Source organism: Coturnix japonica, chromosome 11, assembly GCF_001577835.2.
Source record: "Coturnix japonica isolate 7356 chromosome 11, Coturnix japonica 2.1, whole genome shotgun sequence".
Lineage (NCBI taxonomy): Eukaryota > Metazoa > Chordata > Aves > Galliformes > Phasianidae > Coturnix > Coturnix japonica.
Genome location: NC_029526.1, coordinates 5,100,292 through 5,122,614, shown reverse-complemented (window position 1 = coordinate 5,122,614; position 22,323 = coordinate 5,100,292). Strand labels below are relative to the sequence as shown.

The following is a 22,323-nucleotide window of genomic DNA, read 5'->3' as shown; positions in this document are numbered from 1 at the left end:
GATGAAGCCGAAGGAAAAGGAGAAAGTATATTTTTCAGATAATTAATAATGACCTTTATATTTAATTATTTCAGAGCGAGTACCTCCTAGTCTAATTAACCTGGATGATTAAAGGGATGTGAAATCTGCATTTACGAGCATGACTGAGCGATATGAAATAGCTTACAAATCAAAGCTGTTCTGCAGGAATTCTTCCTGCCTTGGCAGCAGTGGCTGTTCTGCTTACAGCTGGTTCTGAAGGGTGGGTAGGAAGCATCCCCAGGACCACTGCTAACCCCATCAGCTGTGACATCCATGTTACCTGGCTGCTGATCCCATACTCTCAGGCTTGGTCCGGGCAACCCCTGGCCCTTCACCAGGACCAACCATTGTTTCTCTAGCAGTGTTTTACTTCTCTGAATGTCTGCTTGATTAACACCTTCAAAAAAAAAAGTAATTACAGTATACAGTGGGGTTTGCCAGCAGAGTGCACAACTGATAGCTCTTTCCTTGTACTTTCAGTTTCACTGTCAGCAGTCAAATACCATATAAAGGAGCAAAGGGGAACGTTCACAGGAGCAGCGTGCCATTCTGAGAGGAGTAAGTGCTCTTACACTCTAAATTGATCTGACTATTCATAAAACAATGGTAAATTTTAATGAGAAAAATGTGCTCTGTCACACTCAGTGGTGGGGAAAAGGATGCTTATGCACTGGCTTACTCAGAGTTTGCATTCTGTGCAAGCACTGACTTTGGCTGGTGTACATAAAGAGCACAGTATTTAAGTGCATCTACTGAGAGATATGGAAAAAATGTGCTGCAGTAACACAGGAGCTAGGCAAGGTTAAAGTTATAATGCTGCAGTTCATAGAAGCGGTTGTTGTAAGAGTTATGTTCTCTCTCTCTCTCTATATATATTTAAGAGGAAAGGACTCATTTTAGGAAGAGTTGCCAAAAACTGGGTAGTTAGCCAATAGATAAGCTAGTTTTGTGATGTTAAGGATGCCTGTAGAGAAAGAGTGTTCATGCTTTTGATGGCTAAAGAACCAGAAGGGACTGCTACAACAGTGCTAAATGTCGTGCCTTGATTTGGGCAGTTAATGTTTCCCCAATCTCATAGTTACAAAAACCCCAACAGAGGAAATATTTAAAACTCAAATTAGCTTAAAAAAAAAAAAAGAGAGAGAGAGAGATAAACCAGTGTTACATAGGAACTGCAGTTTACCACCAGATTTTTCCTGTTGTAACGGTCATTGCAAACTCCTATTTGAGATAAAGAATATGGCTGTAATACCCAATTATAAAACCTCTTCATCTCCAGCCCTGTGCAATACAGCTTCAGATGACCTCCCAGGGCTTGAGCTGCTCTCAGGCTCCAAGCTATGTAACTAATCCTTACTTATATTACCAAATCATCCATTAGAACGGTAGGCAATGAAAAATACCAAGAGGGGGCAGAAATACTCAACGTATTTGTTCAAGTTCCCTTCTACCACACAATTAATATTTACAAAGTGCCCTGTTGTCATCTTTGATGCTTCTGCAAGAACTTTGCTTCTCTTCTTGTACTGCAGCTGCTTAAATACTCACCATTTCCTCGTTTGAAGTGGAAATAATCAAATTCTGTGTGAGTATTCAGCACTTTGGGTACTGATAAAAGTACAGCACAGCACAAAATACTGTTCCATGATATTCATGTAATGTTTAATTGCATGGTGGTGTGTCTTTGGTTTGCTCACAGTACTGCATTATTACAGGACTTGATTTAAATCAAGAGTGCAGTTAAAAAAAACAAAAATGTTCTATTTAATGGTAAATATGTTGTGCTGGTGTTACTGACAGTGCTTGTAAGGGGCATTTTATGCTGCCCATGTTCTGTTATTGCTTTACAGCTCCTTTATGCTCCTAAAGGAGGACGAAGGAGCTGCACAGTAATCGGCTGCCTTTCAGCTGTGCACGGAGCTGCAGCGCCCGCTAGAGCCAGCCACCAGCACGGCCGAGAGTCTCATAGAGTCTCATAGAGTCTCATAGAGTCTCATAGAGTCTCATAGAGTCTCATAGAGTCTCATAGAGTCTCATAGAGTCTCATAGAGTNCATAGAGTCTCATAGAGTCTCATAGAGTCTCATAGAGTCTCATAGAGTCTCATAGAGTCTCATAGAGTCTCATAGAGTCTCATAGAGTCTCATAGTCTCGTGCGGGTTGGAAGGGACTTTAGAGATCATCGAGTCCAACCCCCGGGATTCGAGCCTCGGTGTAGCAGAGCGGCACTGTTACCACTTGTGCCACAGGGGGATTCGAACCCTCGGCCTCCGGTGTTGCAACGCGACATTCCTACCGCTGCGCCACACGAGGTGCAGCCAATCAGCTCCTCCCTTACGGCTCACACAACCTTGACCCTACAACCCTCCATTCCGCCCCGTCACCTGGCAGTTCTCTCCGCCAATGTGGTCGCGCAGCGGCTGTGCCGTCGCTCTCTGATTGGCTACGCGGGTGCAGAGGGGCGGGCCCGGCGGAGCGGCAGGCGGCGTTTGGGCGGCGGAGCGTTGTTGTGCCGTGATGGGGCCGTGAGGCGGGACGAGCAGGTGAGGAGGCGCGGGCCGGGCCGGGCCGGGCGCGTCGTTGGTTGCCCTGAGGTTGGGGCGGCCGTGGCCGTGGCCCTGCAGCTCCGCTCCAGCGCTCCCCGCGCCGCAGCGTTCACCCTCGGGCCCTTCAGGCGGGCTGAGGAGCACTAAGCGGCCGCCTCACGCGGGGCCTGGGGGGTGAGGAGCGAGGTGAGCCCTCAGCACTCGGTTGTGGTGCCGTGGTTGTTAGTGGGGATGGCGGTTGGGGCTGTGGGTGGGAGGGGCGGCCTTGAAGGCAGCAGCAGCGCCGGGGTTTTCCGTCGGTTACCGGCTGGGCTCGTTCTTCCTCCTGGGCGGAGCGATGGTGTCGGAATGGGAACCTGGAACCGCGTTTGCTTTTAGAAACGGTGAAGTTATTTACATCGGGGGGATATTTGAACTGGTGTGTTGAAGGAGCTGTGCTGGGGGCCGCCTGCAGCTGCTGGCACCTGCCGCCCTCATCAGCTTTATTAATTACCTGGCACGTGTGTTTGTCACTAAGCTTTGCTGTGCCATCATAATGCTCGTCTATCAATTCTGTTATTATAAAACGGAGCGTTTGGAGTGGAAAAAACGGTAAATAAGTTTTTAAAGATGTTTTTTTGTGTTGCGGTAACAGGCTGGAAATGAACTTTGTCATCATGGAAAACTTGTTAGAGCTTTATTTAGAGGCTTTGTGCCATCCCTGTGGATGGCAGGGCATCCAAAGACTCACTGTGCGCGGTATAATGTTATTTTGTAACCCGATTGTGGCTATTAATATGTTTTCTTACTGAATTCTTTGCCACTAAGCGTGTTAAGATTATATAACACTGCAGTGGACCCGCACATGGGGTAGAATTAGGGGGGGATCGGTAGCTGCAAACAAAGCTTCTCTTGTTTCTCAAGCTCTTGAGCAGACTTGTCTAAATACGTTGTTTCCATAATTAGCGTTATGGTTACTGGAAAAAGTGAAATAAGGAGCTGGATCAGTGTCAGAGATGGCTGCATCCTGCTGGGCATTGGAGCCATGTAGTAGCTGAGGTAGTTGCATCCTGCTGGGCATTGATTAGCTGCATAGAAGGGCTTGTGAAATGGGCAGTTCAGTTCACCAGCTGAGCCCACACTGCAGAGCTATGAAGGACAGGGTGTTATCTGTTGCTTGCTTAATGTCTGTGTAAAGTAGAGGGAAGGAAAGCCATGCAGAGCTCAGATAGGATTTGGGTTTGATGCTTGAGTAGGCTTATGAATATGGTCATTTCAGAGCTTCAGAGAAAAAAGGATGCTGTTGTATCCTTCATGGCTTCTCTTACGTGATGTTACTGTTTCAGTGTGATGCTGGATTTTGTTGTTAAATGGACTTTAATATTTGTATGGGGCTCGCCTTGCTCTCCAGCAAAAAAATGAATCCTGTTAAGCTTTTGAAGATTATTCTTCACGTGTCCATTATGCTCTTACCTGTAACACATATGTATGAGGGCTGCTCCAAAAGTAATGCCTTCCATTTTATTACACTGGTGCATGATGTCAGAGGTGGATGTTGGTGGGATGGCAGTAGAGGTTGAACCTTCCCATTCCTTTACATTTTGCTGCTGTGTGATAGATGGCAGCAGAGGGGCAGTCTGACAATTGGTGTCTGGCATGGAGATGTGGATGAAGCAAAGGGTTGTCTTTGAACTCTTCGTGTGGAAGAAATGGCTCCCACTGATGCTTGCTGAATGTCTGCGATGACCAGACAGTGGATGTGAGCAGAGGGATGGGGTGGATCGTGTGTTTCAGCAGTGGTAACTGTAATGTGAAAGACAAGCTGCGTCCTGGGCATGCTGTTAAGTCTGACTGCTACATTGTGATACTAAGGCCAGAGAAGAAGATAATCTTTCTCTTGCAACACAGTAACACCAGGCCCCATACAGTTAGAAGGCTGTGGAGCATGTTGCTGGCTTTAGCAGGGCTGTCCTGCCATTCTCATTGTATAGCCTGGATTTGGAGTGTGAGTACTTCCATCTATTTGGGCTGATGAAAGATCCACTGCGTGGGCAATCATTATTATAGCAGCTGTGGAACAGTGGTCACCTCTGCTAGTACAGCCTTGTTTGTGCACAGCGTGCAGGCTCTTGTTCATCACCAGTAGAAACAAATAGTGAATGGTGGTGACTATGCTGAGATAATGTTTTGTAGCTGACAATTTGCTTTATCAGGTAGTGTTATTTTTCTCTCTGTTGTGGTCTCTGTAAAATAAAGAAGCGGCATTACTTTTGGAGCAACCTATGTATATATGTTACTTGTATTTCTGCTACTGTGAGCAATGAAGTGCTTTTAGATATTGGTAGGTTTATTGATTGTAAACTATAATTCTTAGGATAATACTTAACAAGGGTGTTTTCTTCCGGACTACTTTATTAATTGATAAATTTCCTGTGTTGCTGAAGTGAATTACCTTTCTCAAATGATAAAGCAGGCTGCTAGATATTTCCACATAATGGAATGTTTCAGTGCTGACAGTTTGGCTTTCATGCATTGTTTATTGCTTATTGTAACTGCCCCCCTCTATTTTCTTAACGAAACAACTGTTGCAGAGGGGCAGAATTTCCATTTCCTGTTCATCTCTTACATTGACACAATTTTCTACTTCACCAAAACAAAACGTTATCTGAGGTGACAGATGTGCACGTTGTCAGGAGTGAGCAGTCACTGAGCATGAGGGAAGGCCTTCCTAGCAAGAAGCTTCCACAAAATACCATTTGTGAGGATGTCTTTTCCAGTTCATTTGAAACTGAGATATTTTATCCTTTCACTTGAGCGGTTCCTGCGTTTCAGTACGCTTTTTCCATAGCCCCTTCAAGGAAACTAGGGAAGGAAATGCATAGCATTAACAAGCACAAGTGTGTGTGTGTGTGGTCAGTGGGGCTGTTCAGGGACTGTTTTTGCTGCCTTGGATTTTGCTGAAGTGTTTTTGCTCTGTTGGAAGAGTGGTTGTAGTCACAGATTTACATTATTTTCTGTTCTTAAGACTAGCAGCTTAAATTTGCCTTTATTTCTGTTTTTCCTAGGCCTTCTGCTCTGGATTTGGTTCTTTGCAATATGAAAACTGAATCATTTCACAAAGCGTGGACCTTCCAGTAGAAGTTTTCAAGATCAGTAAACATATACCAACAGCTTTATTTTTTTCTTGAAATCTTGGCTGTGCAGCTTCTGAAGTTTCAACCACAATGAGTTCAGGGTTATGGAGTCAAGAAAAAGGAAGTTCATCCTATTGGGAAGAGCGCATCTTTTACTTGCTTCTCCAAGAATGCAGCGTCATAGACAAGCAGACTCAGAAACTACTGAAGGTGCCCAAGGGCAGCATCGGGCAGTTTTTTCAAGACCGCTCTTCCATGGGACACTCCAGAAATATTCCTTGTAAAGGCAAGAAACTACAGATTGGATTAAAGATTCTGGAACAGCCGCATGCGGTTCTTTTTGTGGATGAGAAGGATGTTATTGAAATCAATGAAAAGCTGGCTGAACTGCTTTTGGCAATTACTAACTGTGAGGAAAGGTACAGCTTATTTAAAAGCAAAAGCAGGTTAACTAAAGGTGTCCAAATAGATATTGGCTCACCTGTTAGAGTACAGCTTAGGTCAGGAGAAGAGAAGTTTCCTGGAGTTGTTCGTTTCAGAGGACCCTTGTTGCAGGAAAGGTCCCTAACAGGGATATATTTTGGAGTAGAACTGCTGGTAAGTTACTTGCTGAAGGGAGCATCGTATGTATTTTGTAAGATGAACTGAAAACACTTTTTAAAGAGGTAGTTATAACAATCTAGCTGCTTTGTTACCCCTCCATACAACCCCCCTGGTTTTGTGACCTTCAGTCTTTTCATAAAAATCATAAATGTGAGCTGTGTGTCAAATATATGTGATCTGTGGGGTCATACTGTGTCACATCAGCTTCACGTTATGCATTTATTGAAGACATAGGGGCTAGCAGAAGGACTTGAACATGTCAGAACTCCTCTAGTCTAGCAATTTAATAACGTGCATTTCCATCAGGACAAATTTCTGACTCAGATTTCTGTTGAGTACCTTGGTTTTCTGTGTCTGGCAGCAGCGCCAAGTTACAGTCTGTAAGTGTAGGCCTGGTGCTGCTGCAGAGCACAACAACTCAAATTGCAGCTAATTGAGTGTTGCTGTGTGCTCCAGCGAGGTATTACTGCGCTGCACTAGCACGAGATGTTGAAGGATTAAAGGGCAGTGCTACTCTTGTGTTTTTTTCACAGTTGTTGAATGTTTTCCACACTTTGCAATCACCAGTAAGAACCTCAGGGAATGTCAGGCATGAGCACGTATGAAAACCATTTATCTTCATTTGATTTCTTAATGTTTGTGTCTAGTATGAAGTAGTCTTGCCTTGATCTGGCAAAAATTCATACTCTGGGTTCTCCAGATCAGTGGGCTATATTACTGTTTTTGAAGTAGCTTGCATTGACACAAAACACATCACTCATTTTTCTTCTTCTTTTCTTCTCCCTCTGATACTTAGGAAGAAGGTCGTGGCCAGGGCTTTACTGATGGACAGTACCAAGGCAAGCAGCTTTTCAGATGTGATGAGGATTGTGGGGTTTTTGTTGCTTTGGACAAACTGGAGCTGGTGGAAGAAGATGACAATGAACTGGAAAGTGACTATGCAGCTCCAGTTGACGCAATGCAGGTAGAACTTCCTCCTCTGGAGATCAACTCCAGGGTTTCTCTGAAGATAGGAGAGAGTATAGAGTATGGGACAGTTATATTCTGTGATGTCTTACCAGGAAACGAAAGTTTAGGATACGTTGTTGGAGTGGACATGGTAAGAGAATAATCCGACTTTAATAACTTTTGCATGTGTGTTAGCTAGTAAATTACATGCAATATACAAGAAGAAACATTATCCACAAGCTGCTTCAGTGGAGGCTGACCTAAAACGGGAATTAAACAGTAGTGTTCAAAAGTGTCCCTTGATAGTAACTGGTTTTTTTTGTGTCAGTGGGTAAACAGAACCTTATTTGATGCTAAATGCTTCAGGACAAATATTGTGGTTACACTGAGGAGCCTCCACTGAGCCACTTGCAGTGTTCGATGTCAGTCTTGAAGTTACAGCGTTGAATGTTTGTCTTGTGAGACTGGCTTTGTTCTGCCTTTGAAAAAATAATTAGGTTGCATTCCTTTTTTTTTAGTTAGTTTTTATTTATTTATTTTCATGTAGCTTTGGTTTGTATTTTAGTTCATAGTTAAAATTCAGTATTTAAAAGTTGATGTTTCGGGGAAACATGTAGTTTGTAATTAAAATTTGAAACTCAGATTTCTTAAAATGAGCTGCTTGCAAAGTTGTGGCGGTTCAAGAGTGCTTTTCACACCAGGTGCTTCCATTTCCTTGATTGCCACAGCTGTTACTTAAAGCACTAAAATTGTTCTAACTGGTGTAAAAATAACGTGCTGTAGTAGAGGAATGATTGTTAAAATAGGAGAGATTTCAGGAAAGCACATGAATGCTTGTTTTTAAGGGCTAATGTTTGACTCGGTTTGTACAGAATAAAATATTTGTCAAACTTAAATTTTCCTTATTACCATAAATGGTTAAACATGTTCCCAGAGGCAGGTGTTCTGCATGCCTTAGTTTTTGTTTTTTTTTCCTTGGGATACATATAACGTGTTTTTCTCTTTTTAGGATAATCCCATTGGAAACTGGGATGGAAGATACAATGGCATACAGCTGTGCAGTTTTGCAAGTGTTGAAAGTACCCTTCTTTTGCATATCAATGATGTTATACCAGGTATGGTCTCGTTTCTTCATTTCAAGGCAGACGGATAACATCTCAACCTATGCACAATTACATGCTTAAAACAATACTGTAGAATTACTGTATCCTCAACTCAACTAAATTAGTTTCTCTCTTCAGTTTCTTCCTCCCTTTGGTTGCAGTCTCACTTGTGGAAACCATTCTAATATTGAATGGTGTTCAAGTTGTACAGGATACGATATAGGCAAACCTAAGTATGTGAGAGGCAACAGCAGAAATTGTTCTTGAATGCTTTTCAGCTCAAGGAATTTCAATACTGTTGATCATTAAGCGTTTCATCCTTGGGTTGAAATGTATTGGCCACATTATTCATGCATTCTGGGAGTAAACATTTGAAAAGTTTCTGAAAAAATTCATAGCAAGGCTGCACAAAAATTTTCTATTCCTGTAATTCAGTCAAGTTGTAACAGTTGTGATCCTGTGATTCCTCTTCTGAAGTAAGAAAATAGGGTACAAATAAATAATATGAGGCTATCTGAAATTGGGTACCAATGAGAGTGTGGTTTTGTCCAGCACGTAGCTGTTGTCCCTTCTCTTTTTAGCCTGGCCAGCTTTTCTTACCTTCACCTTCTTCTCGTTGGCTCGCTGAGATTCATGTTTTTGGGCCCTCTTTTCTATGGAGAATTCAAGAAGACATTTGCTGTAGTTCTGTTTGTGGGGAGGAAAAAAACAAAGGATTTCATGCATTTCCCAAAAGTAAGCATGAAATATACAATGAGGAATCTGAAGTTGATCTGTTAGATATGCTAAACAAATGCAGAATTGGAATAAGCAGTGATTGATGCAATGGAAACAAACCCTACCAATAGTGGAAAATGTTGGTTGTGTACCAAACACCGTTTTACCCCCCCTCAGTTTGAAAACTTGATGGCAGACCTTTATTTAGTTGCATTTCAAACTGAAATTTGTGTGATGTAGAAAACTAATGTTCCATTCATATGCACCATCTTAGAGACTGTGTCACAGGACAGGAGACCTCCCAAGCTTGCCTATACAGCAAGAGGCAGTGGCGATAAAAGTTTGTTCAACCATAGTAAGCCAAAGGCAACAGGTACGTATGAGGGGTCATTTTTTAATGTAAGATTGCAAATTTATATTGCCTGGGGGAAAACATTGCCCTACACATTTTTTGCAGTTACTTATCGAGTTAAGTTTCAATCAAATAGTGAATACTCAGAATATTTTTTCATGAACTTAATTGTCATAATAAGGATAGTTTACAGTTTTCTGAGGTTTGTTTTTAAATTGAGTTTGCTGTTGACTTTGTTCTGCTTAAGAAACTTCTAAATATTAAACTGTGGAGCAGATCTATTTAGTAATGAATTTATTAATTTTGCTGTTATTCAGAACCAGAATGAAGTTTTATAAAATATAGGCTTATTTTGACTTTCGATTTTGACTAGATTTTTTCTTAAGTGGGGGAACATAAGGAAGTAGTGTGTGTGTGTGTGTTAATGCCAGGGTAAACTGCTGTCTGTTTGCAAGCTTAGAACTATTATTTTCCATGCAGGAATTGCTGCTTTGTGGAAGGGCAGTTCTGTTATTTTGGAACTGTGGCAGCAAACCAAGCTCTCTTTCACAGTGTAAGTTAGCCAGCTGTGAAGGGCGGTGAATCTCTTTGCTACAATGTGCTTTCTTTTCCAGGATCTACCTCTGAGCCTGGAAGTAGAAACAGGTCTGAAGTTTTCTACACATTGAATGGCTCATCAGTTGATTCTCAGCCTCAAGCAAAAACAAAACCTCCGTGGTATATTGATGAAGGTAATGAGCAATGATTGTCTTTCACATAGGTGTATGTTTTATTTTAAAAAAAAAAAGTGTATGTATGTTCTTTACATAGAACAATTGTGAATCTAGAGCACAACAGTTGGAATATGTAGAGGAAAAGATGCTCTGTTGTAAAGTGTTTCAGAGCCCTACTGGAAATAAACTGTCTTAATTGGTAGACCTGTTTTTCTCCTGTATGTAGATTACATCTTGGAAATGTGTTTGTAGCACTGTGGGAATGCGCATGTCTTGCAGACAGAATAACAGCTTGTTATGAAGACAGTATTCCTTGTTGTGGGCAACTGCATATAGTAACTCTATATTGTGTGCATTTTTCTTTTTAATCATGTAGTTCCCTTAAGTCTGTAACACTGCCATGGCAGCTGATGAGTCTCAGAGTAGGAAAAAAAATTGTGTGTGTCACATACGTACACATATAGCTGAGTATTTTACATTACTCTTGTGAGATCTCACTGATTTTTCACAAATTCAAGTGCATACGCTGAGGGCATCAGTGGATCTTTATTTGCTTCTGGTTCTAATGTGTAATTTTTCTTCTGATTACTGTGTCCTGAAGTGTGGCTAACTGAACAGGTAAATACTAAATTAGTAACATTGATTTACAGTGGAAACCTGTAGCGGAAGGCCTAGCATTCTGTGATCTGTAACATTGTTGATGGTGGCCTAACAGATGTCAAGCATGGAAACATATATAAAAATTAGTTTCAGTTTATTGTTAATATGTAAAAAAGAAAGTGACTTTTACTCTGTAAGTATCAATTGTGTAATGGAGACATCAGAGAGAGATGAGAGTAGATGCAAAACATCTGTGTTATTACATCTAGTTGTGATCTCAGTAATTAAGCACTACATTAGTTGTGGCTCATTAAAACCCTTTATTCTCCATGGCCACAGATTCCCTGTACTAGAACCAGAAAACATTGTGGTGCAGCCACAGTGGAGAAAAATGTTGCAAATCATGTCCATAAGAAATAACGAATTTCTGTATTAAATGTGATCGGAGCTCTCTCCTCAGTTGTTTGCTGTTCCTGGTTTGACCCACTACAGTAATCATTAGGGCTGTTTACTTGCATTCAAACACCACTTCTGCCATTAATTTTAAACCTTCCTGTAATTTCTGGTTAACATCTTTTTTTGTACTGCATGTTTCCATTGGTTGTGTGATATAAGTTGTAGGGTTATAGCAGTTTTTCCTCATCCAGTTCTGTCTCTGGTATTGTGAAGTGACAAACATCTTCCTGCATTCCTCCAGCTTACCACTTCCCATGCAGGACATGCATTAATTCAGATGTAGTTGCAGATATATGTATTGATTTGACAGCTAAGCCTCCCCTTTGGTAAGGAGAGGGAGATGCCCCAAACAAAACCGGAGTTAACATCTTGTTTTTGATTCTTAACAGTTGCTGAAGACCCTGCAAAATCACTTACTGATTCATCTCCTGGATTTGGGCATTCTTCACCACCACTGCAACCACCTTTAACAAACTCTGTGACTACAGAAAACAGATTCCACTCTCTCCCTTTTAGTTTGACAAAAGCATCAACTACTAATGGTGCTATTGGACACAGTCCTCTGTCTTTATCTGTTCAGTCGGTCATTGGTGATGTAAATACTACACCTAGCCAGGAAAGTCCATCAACAGGAGGCCCTGTTGGTAACTCACATGGTCTTGAAGCAGGTTCCTTGGCTGAAGTGAAAGAAAATCCGCCGTTCTATGGAGTAATCCGCTGGATTGGCCAGCCTCCTGGGGTAAATGAAGTATTGGCTGGACTGGAACTGGTAAATATCATCTAATAAGTTGATTCATATTAGTATTAATTATCTGCTTTATTTTTGAGAGTTGGTGCCTGTGTACTTGGCAGTAGTGGTCAGTCCAGAAGAAAATTTGTCTGAAGTTGCTCTGTGATCTCCTTGTAACACAGATGAAATCTCAGATGGACTCTGACTTTCACAGATGCCCTAGGCCTTATTCCATTAATAGGCTCTGAGGTGGCTTTGTGATGCAAAGCATAATTGAATCAGAAGGACTGTAGGTGACTGATTTGCTTTGTAGGTTACTTGCTTAAGGGGAGTGTCCTTTGTCCACCTTACTTACTGAGCTTGTCACTGAGACGAAAAGCCCCATGCTATTTAAAGGTTCTGCGATATACAGTTCTGTAAAATAAATAAATAAAGTCCCGGGTATAAGAGCCTCAAGTGTGTGTGGCACACCAGCAGGCAGGCAGTGTCAGAGCCTGTCAGCAGAGTTGCAGTACTGATTTTGGTAATCAATGGAAGCATTATTTGTGGTCTGACAGCTAAGTGTTTGGTGTTCCTACCAGCCCTTCACGAATTCAGTTGCTGAAGACAGATGTGTCATATATCATCCACAGCGACGCTGAAATTACTCATGCTTCCAATGCTTAATGATTTCACTTGAGTTCTAAAAGATGGTTGCTTTTTCTACTGCAGAGGGTATCTGGATTAAGAGGGTAGCTTAGTTAAAGTCCTTAAAGTTGAGTAGGTTTAATTCTCGCTCTCATCTCCCGCCTCCCCCACGTTTCTTATGAAGAAAGTGCAATGCTTAATTTTTTCAGTAAATCTGGGCAAACAGCACCTCAGCTGAAGCTTTGTACACACACTGAAAAGCAGCAACATTGCTTATTAAGCTTCAGAGTACTCGACGGGTGATTTCTTGGGTAGATATTTTAATTCAGCATCACACGACAGAATTGTGGAAATAAGGAAAAGCAGTGAATTCTCACTTTAATTTGCAGGAAGATGAATGTGCAGGTTGTACAGATGGAACATTTAAAGGAACCCGATACTTCACTTGTGCTCCAAAGAAAGCTCTTTTTGTTAAACTGAAGAGCTGCAGACCGGATTCCAGGTTTGCATCACTACAGCCAGTTTCCAATCAGATTGAACGCTGCAACTCTCTAGGTACCAAGTTTCTGCTTATTTATTATTTGTCAGCCGGGAACTGACACGGGGTTTGGTTTCATTGAACACTTGGAGATCTCTATTGGCATTACTTAGAGGTTCATGAATAGAAAATCTATCTTTATAGAATATAATGCTTCTCTGGCTTTTTTGTACTTAGTGGTAATTTAAGGAAATGTCATAAAACTTGGGAATTTATGTTGTATTTTTTTACTTCAGAAATTGTGAAGCAGTCTTGCTGAAAAGGGTATTAGCAAATCCAGCAATGTGGGATTGCAGTATCAGAAATAAGCCATATTTCTGTCAAATTATGTTTTCCTAAATACTGATAGAAAAGAGTGTATTTGTACAATGGAAATCAATGGTGGAAAAGCTAACTTTTTTTTTTTTTATTCTAATATTATTAGCTTTCTTGGGTCATGTCATTTTGCTTGGGAGAACAGTAGAGGATAAAGCATCTTGGTATTAGCATGATGGTGCGAACAGGGCATTTAAACTGGGAATTTCACTCCTAATGGGCAAAATTAATTCAGTGCTGCAGGCTATCTGAAGTACTCCTGTGTGCACTGTGTGGAATGTGAGGCCTTGTTCACTTTCTGGAAGAGAGTGAGTCTTATATAATAAAATGCTATTTTTGTCTGGAAATTGAATGTTTTGTGCTAAGGCAGCAGTTTAGCTATAAAACATTAATAGGAAAATCTCAAGGGGGATAAAATTGGAGGCTTTAAAGTGTCTTTTGAAAAAAAAATTTCAGCCTTTGGAGGTTACTTAAGTGAAGTGGTAGAAGAAAACACTCCTCCAAAAATGGAAAAAGAAGGTTTAGAGACAATGATTGGAAAGAAGAAAGGTATCCAGGGTCATTACAACTCCTGTTACTTAGACTCCACCTTATTCTGGTAAGTTCACAATTTGTTTAGTGGCATCCCAAGGTGTGGGTTAGTGGGAGGTATGTTAGAAACACAGAACACGCAATCCTTGTAATGATACTGTTTTTATTGTTGTGCAGCTTAAAAAGTCATACATTACACTCTTTAGCACATACTATGCCCTTTATGTTTGGAGAAGTTCTGCAGGATTTGTTGCTTAACTTGAAGTGCTAACCAGTCACCCGTGTGTCCGAACTCTACTGGCCTTTCAAAGGGTATTTAAAGGGAGCTTATAAACAGGAGGGAAATCAGTGTTGTACTAAGGTAGATAGCAACAGGATGGGGGACTGGTTTTAAACTAAAGGAAGGGACATTTACATTAGATAAGACATCTGGGGGCAGTTTTTTACCTTGAGAATGGAACAGGCTGCCCAGAGAGGCTGTGGATGCCCCATCCCTGGAGCTGTTCAAGGCTGGGTTGGTTGGGGCTCTGGGCAGTCTGATCCAGTACTTGATCTAGTGGTTGGCAACCCTGCCTGCAGCAGGGGAGTTGGAACTCGGTGATCCTTGAGGTCCGTTCCAACCCACACTGTTTTATGATTTATATTCTTGTAGACAGTGTGAGTCAATGGACTTTTGAAGGATTAGAGAATATGTGGGAGGGTCAGAGAGGAACACTTTTAACCTGCTTGTGGAATCCTGCCTTGGTAACTGGTTTTGTATTCTGGTGGTATCAGGGTATGCAGTTAGAGTAGACCTTTACTGCTTGGAACAGCTGTGTTGTCTTGTGTCCATAATGATCTCATTTTGCACTTGTTTTGTTCTTTCATTCTTCCTGTTGCTTTGCTTTGCTTATCTTATGTTATTTAGGCATCAGAATGGTTCTATCTTCAGAATCAAAACCAACCTGCCTTTTTCTTTCTTCCATAGCCTGTTTTCTTTTAGCTCCGTTTTGGACACTGTGTTACTCAGACCTAAAGAAAAGAATGATGTAGAGTATTATAGTGAGACTCAAGAGCTATTGCGAACAGAGATTGTGAATCCTCTTAGAATGTAAGTAGAGACATAAACCAGTCTTCCATCTAAAATAAATTCCATAATAAAGCCTGCTGCGTACACATTCCTGTTGCAAACCTGCCCAGTTTCCTTAGTTGTTTTTAAAATTAACAATTGTTCTTCATAGTAAACTTCATCAGTGCTACCTGGAAATACTTGCACGTGGTTTGGCAATAAGACACTTAGATCAGTCTGTATTTGGAAGTAGAATGAGCATAAAACTTTTGTAAAATTTGTGCAAGAATGTTGATAAATGAGTTGCATTCATTTGTAATGTATTTGTGTCAACTTAGGTGACATTTCACAATGTTGTAGACTTCTAGGGGCTTACAGAGCTTCAGTAATTCTGCAAGTGACCTAAATGCTTTTATTAAACACGAAGTTAATATCATAATTTCTCACGTATAATCAGCAAAGGGGCAGTGGCAAAAATCTTTTCATTTATTTATTTATTTTTTTAAACGTACAAATAACACAATTCTGAAATTCTGTGGGCAAGTTTTTCCTTGGATTCCTGGAGGAAGATGATGTCTTCTGAGCCATTCCTTCCCTAGTTTGCCTGGTGTATTCTGGGGCTCTGTAACACAGGTGGTGGGGTGCATGCAGAGTGCAGCAATCTTGAATAGCTGAGAAGACTTGATAGGATTATTCCTCCTTTCCACCGTGCTTAGAATGTTCTTGTGAAGATTGCTGAAAGCATCAGCTCCTCAGATCAGAAATACAGTTCTGTCTGTTAAATACAGTAACTCTTTATTAATGACTCTGATTGTGCTGTTGTACATTAAGTGGTGCAAATTAATGTTGAAACAAATCAGAAGTAACTGACAAATCAGAAAGAGTTATCCTCCTATTAAGTTACAGTTAAAAAACCCTCCTTTAACAGTTATGCAGGAACACTGAGTAATATCCAACATTTAGAGTGCTGTTAGAAAACTGGGACTCAGGTGAGTATGAGGAGTCAATACATTGTTTTGCAGAAACACCATACACAGTTGCAAAAAGATTTACAAGCCTGTGTTTCAGCACTTGAGTTTTTTCTTCTCCTCTGACTTGATTACAAACTAGCTAATAGCTTGTTAAACCCATTTATCTTAGATATGGATATGTATGTGCTACAAAAATAATGAAACTGAGGAAAATACTTGAAAAAGTTGAGGCTGCATCAGGATTCACTTCAGAGGAAAAAGGTAACTGGGAGGGCTTTTCCTTTCTTTACAGTTTGTAAGAGTTGTACTACAAAATGCAGATATTGTTGTACAAAGTAGAACACAGATTTTTCTGGAGCAGTGATATTTGTATCCTTCCCTCCCTCTCTCCTTCCCTCCCTCTCTCCTTCCCTCCCAAGGTCCTTCCCTCCCTCTCTCCTTCCCTCCCTCTCTCCTTCCCTCCCTCTCTCCTTCCCTCCCTCCCTCTGTTCTATAAGGAACCCCCAGCTTTATCAGTTTCTGCATCCAGCCTTTTTCTGACTGGATTTACTACTTTCCTGTGCCCATGTCTCCATGAAATGAGACACTCCCTTCTAGTAGTTAGGGGAGATCTCAGAAACAAAGACTGTGGTAAGGTTGTGGTCTCTGTCCTCTTTCAAAATGTCACTTTGCTTCCTTTGATCTTTCCACAACGTTCTGTCGCCACGGTGACTGTACAGTATTCTAAGAAATAAAATGTGTAACATGTTAGAAACCAAATCTCAATCTTTTGATCTTCTGCTGCATATAATGATTAGTTAACATTTTCATTATGTAGCTGTTTTGATTCTGTGTGGGAGAACACCATGTTCTTTGAAAATGCTAAATGCTGAAAACTAGTATTTACTGCAGTTAGTGGCAGGGAGAAAAATAAAACAGAAAACTGCTGGGGGTGATTAGATCTCTTGGAAGCTAATGCTGGTTTGTTCTTGATTAGAGGGCTCACTCTCCAGGCTAGATGAACTTTATCATACTGTGTGTTTTCATACAAGTGTTAACTGTCATGTCTCTTCAGCTCTCCTCAGCAGTTTCTCAGTTGAATTTAGAAAGCTTTTATTTCTCTTGGAAAAAACAAACAAAAAAAAAAAACAACACAAAAAACAACAACAACAAAAAAACAACAACTCAAACTCTGGTACCAAATGCCTCCTCTGAAATAGAAAGTGTCTTTGCAGTCTGTACTGGAAAGCCCTGTTAGCTTGTTGAGAGCATATATCTGTTATTAGGGCCATTTGATGTTAAAAGAATAAAGAGAGGTTTGTGCCATCAAATGTTCATCGTTTGTCATAATCTTACCTTGAAATATCATGAAATTGTACAAATGAATCTTTATCTTGTTCTCTTTTAAAGTTTTGCAACTTTTGTTCTTAAGATATATAATTTTTTCCCCAGATCCAGAAGAATTTTTGAATATTTTGTTTCATCATATTCTAAGAGTTGAGCCACTGTTGAAAATAAGGTGAGTCTCTCCTTTGTTGTACTCATTTGTCTGTAGAGGTTGATGGCGACGGACATCTGCCACCTTTCTCACCGAGACATCTTTGACTTGTGATTATTATTGCTAATAGGGCTAATAAAATGACACTGACAAACTTGGTGTTCCCTATCATTTTTGGTAGGATGTGCTTCTCCCTATTAATCTGCTATTGCAAAAACTCGACCTTGTCAGGACGAGTGCTGAGAAGAGATTCCCTGTCCTGCAACTGCTGATGGGAAAGCCTTACTGTATTCCAGTCAGTCGTGCTGGAGAAAGGCTGGAGTTTATGTCATTAATGAGGCCTACAGCTTGTACTCCTTATTTATGGGACAAGCTGCAGGGTTTCCTGATTTGGTGTTTAAGCCACAGAATCAGACTTTATTTCTTTGTGGCTCATGAAAGTATTTCAGTGGCTCACCTTGATCAAGTTTTGCTGCTTTTACTTCTGACAAAGTAACAGATGCTGACATATATGTAAGCCTTCACTCTTGCTGTGGCACTACAAGGATTCAGCTGTCACAAGTGAGATCAAGAGAGGAAGGCATTCTTCCTTCTGTCAGCACATGGCTGACATTCTGCTAGCTGGCACTTGGTATTTGCAGGTTCCTTGCTGTGTTCTTTGGCATCAGCAGTGCTGCATTTCCTGTAGTTTTTACATTCTTTCTTTATTCCAGGAATTGTGTCAAGCAGAGCTGGGCAGCCCCCAGGTGTTTTGGAGTTGGTAATTCAGTAATACAAAAACATCTTTAAAACATACTTATGCTGCTTTTGTTTCCTGAATAGTTTTTCTACAGTCAGTCCACATCTAATGGCTGCCTGTAGAGAGGATGTTGCATCCACTGTTTTCTTGGAGTTGATGTTTTCTTTGCAGAGTACAGCTGTTGTTACGGTAGATCTGATTTTGTTGTTTTATTTTTGAAATCTGTTTTCAGATCAGCAGGTCAGAAAGTACAAGACTGTTATTTCTACCAAATTTTTATGGACAAAAATGAAAAAGTTGGAGTCCCGACAATTCAGCAGTTACTGGAGTGGTCGTTCATCAACAGCAACTTGAAGTTTGCAGAGGTTGGTGACAACTGCTGCTTTGTCAGAAATTATGTTAGCTACGTACTTACCCATTCAGCAATGAGAGAAAAGTGGGGTTGGGTATGAAAGGAAAATACAGACATATTGGAACGGTGCAGTGGTCAGCGGTACAGGTTGCCTACATCACTGAAATATCTTATGGTTCCCTTGATGTGCATGTTGCCAAAATTGCTTTCATGTGTTCACCCAAAGAATTAGTAAAATAAAACTCTTTGGTTGCTGTTGGTAGGTTGCCATAAGAACTGGTTTTTACAAGGGGATGTAGTCCAGTATTTAATACCATGCCTGCATAAACGGAACTTAAGACATCTGACAGTGAATTAGATGCTGGTTTCCTGGGTTTTACTTGTAGATTTTTTATTTTCAAAGACTTAATTTTGTCTGAGGTTTTTGTTAATTTTTAAGACAGCCAGCTGCAACTCTAAATACCATCTAAATACATTTATAGCATTAGAAGAAGCATACCTTTAAATTTAGATAGTTATCTTTTTCAGGCTTGCCTGATTATTTTCTAACTTTTCATCTAGGCTCCTTCTTGCCTGATTATTCAGATGCCTCGATTTGGAAAAGACTTCAAAATGTTCAACAAAATTTTTCCATCCTTGGAGCTAAATATAACAGATTTACTTGAAGACAGTGAGTATACAGTACTGTGTTGTATAAGGAAATTGAGTTTTTGAAAGTGACTGGCACAGTGAAGGTACCTCAGGCAGATCTTAAGTACCTGTATTCAGAACTGACAAGCATGTAAACCTGTAGCATGCAGTGATGGTGGATGCTTAGCTGTAAATCTCATTTCTTCATTTTTATTTGCAGGCCTAAACTTTTCACACTTGTCACTTCTGACTTTATTGTACTGCATTTTCCAAGGAAAGGTTTTCACTTAATACAATAATTGATAAGACTACTACAAGTTATTAGAATAATCATTTCTGTTCTGAACTGCCACAGTGTTTACTTTCACCATCACATCCATCAGCTTATGTTACGCATCTATTTGCTGATATCAGCACAGATAGAGATGAAGACTGATAGGATGAGAGAACTATTTTAATATAACGGCCTGTTTTTCACTTGTTCCTGAGTTGATATAAATTCTTTTTATCACGGTTTGCAGCTTCCCATTTTTAAAACCTTTTTGCTTTTTCCACATTGTTAAAGAGAAATTAAAGGGAAGAAATTAAATGCAGTTTCTGCTTTGATTAGCAATATGGTTTTAAGCCTTTTGTAATAAGTTTTCTCTCTGTAAAGTAATAATCTTCTTTTCCATACCCTTCTTACACAACTTACAAAGGCTTCTAAAGTAGTCTAACGTCTTGTTTAAAACTGCAGCTCCCAGGCAGTGCCGTATTTGTGGAGGACTTGCTATGTACGAGTGCAGAGAATGTTATGAAGACACTGAAATTTCTGCTGGAAAAATCAAGCAGTTCTGCAAAACCTGCAATACACAAGTAAGCTGCTTTCTGTTCTGCACGGGTTTACCCCAAATGGTGCATGCTGTAATAAGGAAGGTGGGGGGAGCGTTAGTGAGCTGCCCTGCCAGGGAAAGCTGTGGCAAGTTGGCAGGGCTACACAACCCTGTAACGAGTTTGTCAGGCATTTCTGTACTGAAAGTGAAGGGGTAGTTGCAGGCACCTTGGAACTTCTTCCCAGTATTCTTTTAAAACATAATTTCATGTTTTACTTGTTAGAATTGGTAACTGATTTCATGATATAAAACCATTTAATTTTCAAGTATTGAGCACATTAGAAAATTGTTGCATTAAACTGTGCCTTCCTCCTGAATTTTGGGGGAAGTACTGAACTACACTGATGGGTGGGAAAGACAGAATAAATGTTTGCTACTGTTACTTTGCAGTCCCTTCTCTGAGACCATCAATCTTCAGCAGGACTGTTCTTCTCAGCTTTGTCAGCCAATGAAACAAATAATCTCAAGTTGTTTTTTTCACTTCTGAAATATTACTTCACTTGTAGGTTCATCTTCATCCCAGAAGACAGAGTCATAAATTCAATCCATTGTCACTCCCTAAAGATCTGCCAGACTGGGATTGGAGACATGGCTGTATCCCATACCAGAAGATGGAGTTGTTTGCAGTTCTCTGCATAGAAACAAGCCACTATGTAGCTTTTGTTAAGTATGGGAGAGATGACTCCGCCTGGCTTTTCTTCGACAGCATGGCAGATCGGGATGGTACATCTTTAATTTATTCTCTTTGTTTTTCTCTAATGTATTTGTTTTTCTCTGTATGTATTACAGTTCTAAGCTTCAGTGCCTATTTATTTCCTAACATTTGGTGATACTAGTGTCATTTCACTTAAAGCATTTCACGCTGGGACATTAATCTTGACCCAGCCTTTCCTTAGCATGTTGATATCATAGCAGACTTAATGTGGATGGTCCAATATCAGCAAAATTGGATGCCTTAGTAAGCAGATGGTACCAAACTAACTGGAGAGATCTTCTAGTAGGGCTTCTTATGGTTTCCTATATTCTGCAAGTATGGCAGAGAGAATGTATTTAAAAAGAATTTATTTAAAAGTTGCAAGAAAGCATTCCTTCAGGCCTTTTAAATAGATGGATGTGACTAGCAGATGTTTGCAAATGTCACTTGTACTGCTTTTGCTTAAATGACTTTGTGATTCCTAATACAACTTCACTGCAGTAATGTGGTGCAGTCTGCGCTACTCCTTTGAATCTCTTTAGAGTTAACAGTGGGAAACTTACACTGTAATAACACAAATGTCAGAAAACAGATAAATATTCTTTCAGATATTGCTGCATTAAACAGTAATGAGGGCTGTGTTGAATTCTGATGCCTGTGAAAAGCAGCAATAGATGCAAGTGTTGGACTGAACGCAGCAGTTCTCTGCATGCAGAATTCTTGAGTCCTTCTTTGGTTTGGTGGTTTATTTTATTATTATTATTTATTTTTTTTTTGGCAATTATTTTTATTTTGGGGCAGATTGGGAGAAGTGTTGCTCCCTGCCAGTAGGGAAACTGCTGCAGGATTAAGGTATCTTAACACCTGGGTGGCAATAAAGCTTTGTATTGAAGGGCCTGAAAACATGTATGACTGAAGTTTATTAAGAACCACTGTACTCCAGGAATGTAGGACCACATGAGATCCTGCTAAGCTTAGTTTTTTTATCACAAATAATTTTCTTAAGCTGCAGTTAAAGTGTCTGCTAGGGAACAGTGCCATGGATGTCCATACTTGTGGTTGAATGGGCTCACTTTACATTTGAAATGGCCAGGAGCAAACTCTTTCCATCTTGCAAGTGGGCTACAGACAGTCCTGGCTCATAATTTCATCTTACCATTATTTGATATCACTTTATTAACAAATTCAACAGCATGCAAGGTGGAGTGTGTGTTCACAGCACTCTCCCAAAGCTGTATGTGATCTGTACTGTCACTCTACACCCCAAGAGCCCTTTCTGTGGCACAGTTCTGGCACGGTGCTTGTGTGGGTTTTTCTTATTGTTATTGGAGCTTGCAGAGCAAATTTTCCAAATGAGATGATAAACACCTGACCTCATTTATTTCCTGACACTGATCAGTATTACAGATGCATGAATGTTCTATCAGAAAGGCAAGTAATTGTGGTTGATATTATATTTTTCAGTACATTTTGAAATCTCTATGCAGAACAAATTATGCACTAATTTTCTTTGAAAGCTGACTCTGATGCCACAAACTACTCTGTAATTTCTCTGGAGCAAAATGTGCTTCTCACACCTTGTTGTGAACCCTGATGTAGTCCAAAATAATAGTTATCATTTTTTAGAA

At 40.3% G+C, this 22,323-nt stretch overlaps 2 protein-coding genes across 12 annotated transcripts in view; one reads left to right on the top strand and one right to left on the bottom strand.

The window, feature by feature from the left end:
* CYLD (CYLD lysine 63 deubiquitinase) overlaps window positions 1-22,323 on the top strand; it is a 38,431-nt gene that overhangs the window by 12,615 nt on the left and 3,493 nt on the right. For 2 of the 5 annotated variants that reach the window (XM_015873506.2, XM_015873504.2), the window contains exons 2-17: window positions 502-579; window positions 5,611-6,276; window positions 7,079-7,381; window positions 8,240-8,345; window positions 9,325-9,423; window positions 10,017-10,133; window positions 11,561-11,940; window positions 12,918-13,083; window positions 13,838-13,979; window positions 14,880-15,002; window positions 16,101-16,192; window positions 17,363-17,429; window positions 18,380-18,512; window positions 19,061-19,169; window positions 19,866-19,984; window positions 20,508-20,724. In XM_015873506.2, the coding sequence (XP_015728992.1) occupies window positions 5,770-6,276; window positions 7,079-7,381; window positions 8,240-8,345; window positions 9,325-9,423; window positions 10,017-10,133; window positions 11,561-11,940; window positions 12,918-13,083; window positions 13,838-13,979; window positions 14,880-15,002; window positions 16,101-16,192; window positions 17,363-17,429; window positions 18,380-18,512; window positions 19,061-19,169; window positions 19,866-19,984; window positions 20,508-20,724 (2,680 nt within the window). In that variant the 5' untranslated portion in view covers window positions 502-579; window positions 5,611-5,769. Of the gene's footprint in view, window positions 1-501; window positions 580-2,435; window positions 2,564-2,589; window positions 2,753-5,610; window positions 6,277-7,078; window positions 7,382-8,239; window positions 8,346-9,324; window positions 9,424-10,016; window positions 10,134-11,560; window positions 11,941-12,917; window positions 13,084-13,837; window positions 13,980-14,879; window positions 15,003-16,100; window positions 16,193-17,362; window positions 17,430-18,379; window positions 18,513-19,060; window positions 19,170-19,865; window positions 19,985-20,507; window positions 20,725-22,323 lie in introns of those variants that run through there. The other 3 variants (XM_015873507.2, XM_015873503.2, XM_015873505.2) reach the window with 3 other exon arrangements.
* The window catches only part of SALL1 (spalt like transcription factor 1), a 217,813-nt gene continuing 211,890 nt past the window's right edge, over window positions 16,401-22,323 (bottom strand). For all 7 annotated transcript variants that reach the window (XR_001557605.2, XR_001557606.2, XR_001557609.2 and 4 more), the window contains one exon: window positions 16,401-16,654. The gene's annotated coding sequence lies outside the window, so the exon portion shown is untranslated. The remainder of the gene's footprint in view (window positions 16,655-22,323) is intronic.